This window comes from Arachis ipaensis, chromosome B06 (assembly GCF_000816755.2).
Source record: "Arachis ipaensis cultivar K30076 chromosome B06, Araip1.1, whole genome shotgun sequence".
Taxonomy (NCBI): domain Eukaryota; kingdom Viridiplantae; phylum Streptophyta; class Magnoliopsida; order Fabales; family Fabaceae; genus Arachis; species Arachis ipaensis.
In genome coordinates, this window is record NC_029790.2 from 1,212,592 (window position 1) to 1,214,766 (window position 2,175).

General features: G+C 33.8%; 1 protein-coding gene across 1 annotated transcript; it reads left to right on the forward strand.

The window, feature by feature from the left end:
• On the forward strand, positions 418-1,782 carry LOC107645259 (LOB domain-containing protein 29). Its single transcript, XM_016349249.2, has 2 exons — positions 418-919; positions 1,177-1,782. Exons 1-2 carry the CDS (start codon positions 635-637, stop codon positions 1,516-1,518), a joined length of 627 nt encoding a protein of 208 aa, XP_016204735.1. The 5' UTR covers positions 418-634; the 3' UTR covers positions 1,519-1,782.

Consider the following 2,175-nt stretch of genomic DNA (forward strand, 5'->3'; position numbering starts at 1 on the left):
GCTAAATAAGGCAAGTTATGACTGTTTTTGTCTAATTTTCTTTGGTTACCAAATATTTTCAACTAAATATATAGTACTAACACATACATAATTTTCAGAAAATTAAAGAAAGGACAAAAGGATCAAACAAAATGGGTTTGGTTTATTGCTCTATAGTCCTTTTAATTTGAATTTGTGGTATAAGTGGTATAAATTAGAGTGAAAACTCAAGTGCAGTTGACTTCACGTAAAGTTGATAGATGAGATCTAACGGCTCTCGGCTATCAACTTCACGTGAAGAATCATCTAATGGCTCTCAACAATTAATTTCACGTGAAGTCGACTGCACCTGAATTTTTACTGTAAGTTATATATGTTGGATGGAATGTATCCATGTAATTTTGAGACAAATTAAAGCAAAAATTTGGTAGCGTTGTATTTATACAGTGAACAGTGTAGGCCATTGAGGGAACCTCATGAAATTAAATAATCCATACATACTCTAATCTATCACACCTTCCTCTCTTTGTGGTGTGTATAAAGATCAAGACAAATGATTATGATTTGCACCAAATAGCTCAAGAATTGAAGAGAGAGAGAGAGAGGAGCACCAGAAACATCCAAAAACCTAAAACCACACACACACCACAAATTAATGAAGATGACAGGTTCAGGTACACCTTGTGGAGCCTGCAAATTCTTGAGGAGAAAATGCGTGAGAGGTTGTGTTTTTGCACCTTATTTTTGCCATGAACAAGGTGCTACTCATTTTGCAGCCATTCATAAGGTCTTTGGTGCAAGCAATGTCTCCAAGCTCCTTGCTCATCTTCCTGTCGCCGATCGCTGCGAAGCCGCCGTCACCATCTCATTCGAAGCTCAGGCAAGGCTTCAAGATCCAATCTATGGCTGCGTCGCACATATTTTTGCCCTACAACAACAGGTTTCATTTCGTTCCCCTCTCATCATCATTCGAAAATGTTTAGTAACTAAAGAAAATCAGTCAAAAACCGCTGTAACTTATCTTATTTAGCATTCATTAATTGTTGCGATAATTAATGAATAATAAATAAAACAAGTTCAAGAAATTTAAAACCAACTTTGTATTATTAATTAGCTAGATAACTAAAAAGAAAAAAAGAAAGTCAAAACCCTAGCTAGGTATGTAGATTGATGAAATTTTACTTTTGATCTTCGCAGGTGATGAATTTACAAGCACAGTTGGCTTATTTAAGGGAACAAGCTGCAGAGAGTTGTAATCTGAACCCTAATAATACTACTGCTCTTTACCCCAATCACCAAGATCTTGGAAATTCGTTCCAGATGGAAAATTCCACCATGGTTCCACAGTTTCTTTCTGATAGTTCATCTAATTATCCCTCATCAGCAACACAACAATACCATGGGAATACTCGTAGTAGTCTCATCATGATGGAATCAAACCCTATTGAGAACTATGAAAATTCAAGCATCTCCTTTGATGAGACTTGTGACACGGTGTTCTTTGACATGAAAAGACTGTGGCCCTCTCAACTTCAATAAGTGGTCTTTGATTACATTAAGGATTATACTTTCAATGGTGAAGAGCTTCATGAAAGATTAGTGCTAGGTGCAGGGGAAAGGACCACTTTATCAAACTTTAATTGCTTCTTTTTTGTTTTGTAGTTAGTATATTGTGAAGCATGCAATTCCCTCTGTTTCCATAAATAAGCTAATTAGGAAACCTAAAAATATATCATTAGAGTGGAAACCACTCTAGCTAGTATTGTATTTGTTAATCTAGTGCAATATATTGATGCTTAGCTTATACATGCATGTAATTCTTGTTAGAGATAATTAGGGCTAGAAGTGAGCCGAGCTGAGTCGAGCTAGACCAAGTTCAAGTTCGGCTCACAAAAATTGAGCTTGACTCACGGCTCGACTCATTAACAATTGAGCCTATTTCTTAAGCTCAAGCTCGGCTTACTGAAAGCTCACGAGCTGGCTCAAATAATAGACACATAAATACATAATCTATAATTCTATATCAATAAATTATAACTTATATATTTTTAAAAATATTTAAAAAGATCAATTTTATATATTGTTATCTATCAATAAATTATAAATTTTTTATTTATATCCTATATCAAAATTATATATAAAAAATAAATATAAAATTTTAAATAATTAAGATTATTAATATATATAATTATATAG

What these genes read in the sequence shown, in the direction of transcription:
- LOC107645259 (XM_016349249.2), top strand. Translation starts at nt 635, where the DNA reads ATGAAGATGACAGGTTCAGGTACACCTTGTGGAGCCTGCAAATTCTTG. An exon ending in TTTTTGCCCTACAACAACAG is followed by an intron (nt 920 to 1,176) that starts GTTTCATTTCGT and finishes TGATCTTCGCAG; the next exon opens with GTGATGAATTTACAAGCACA.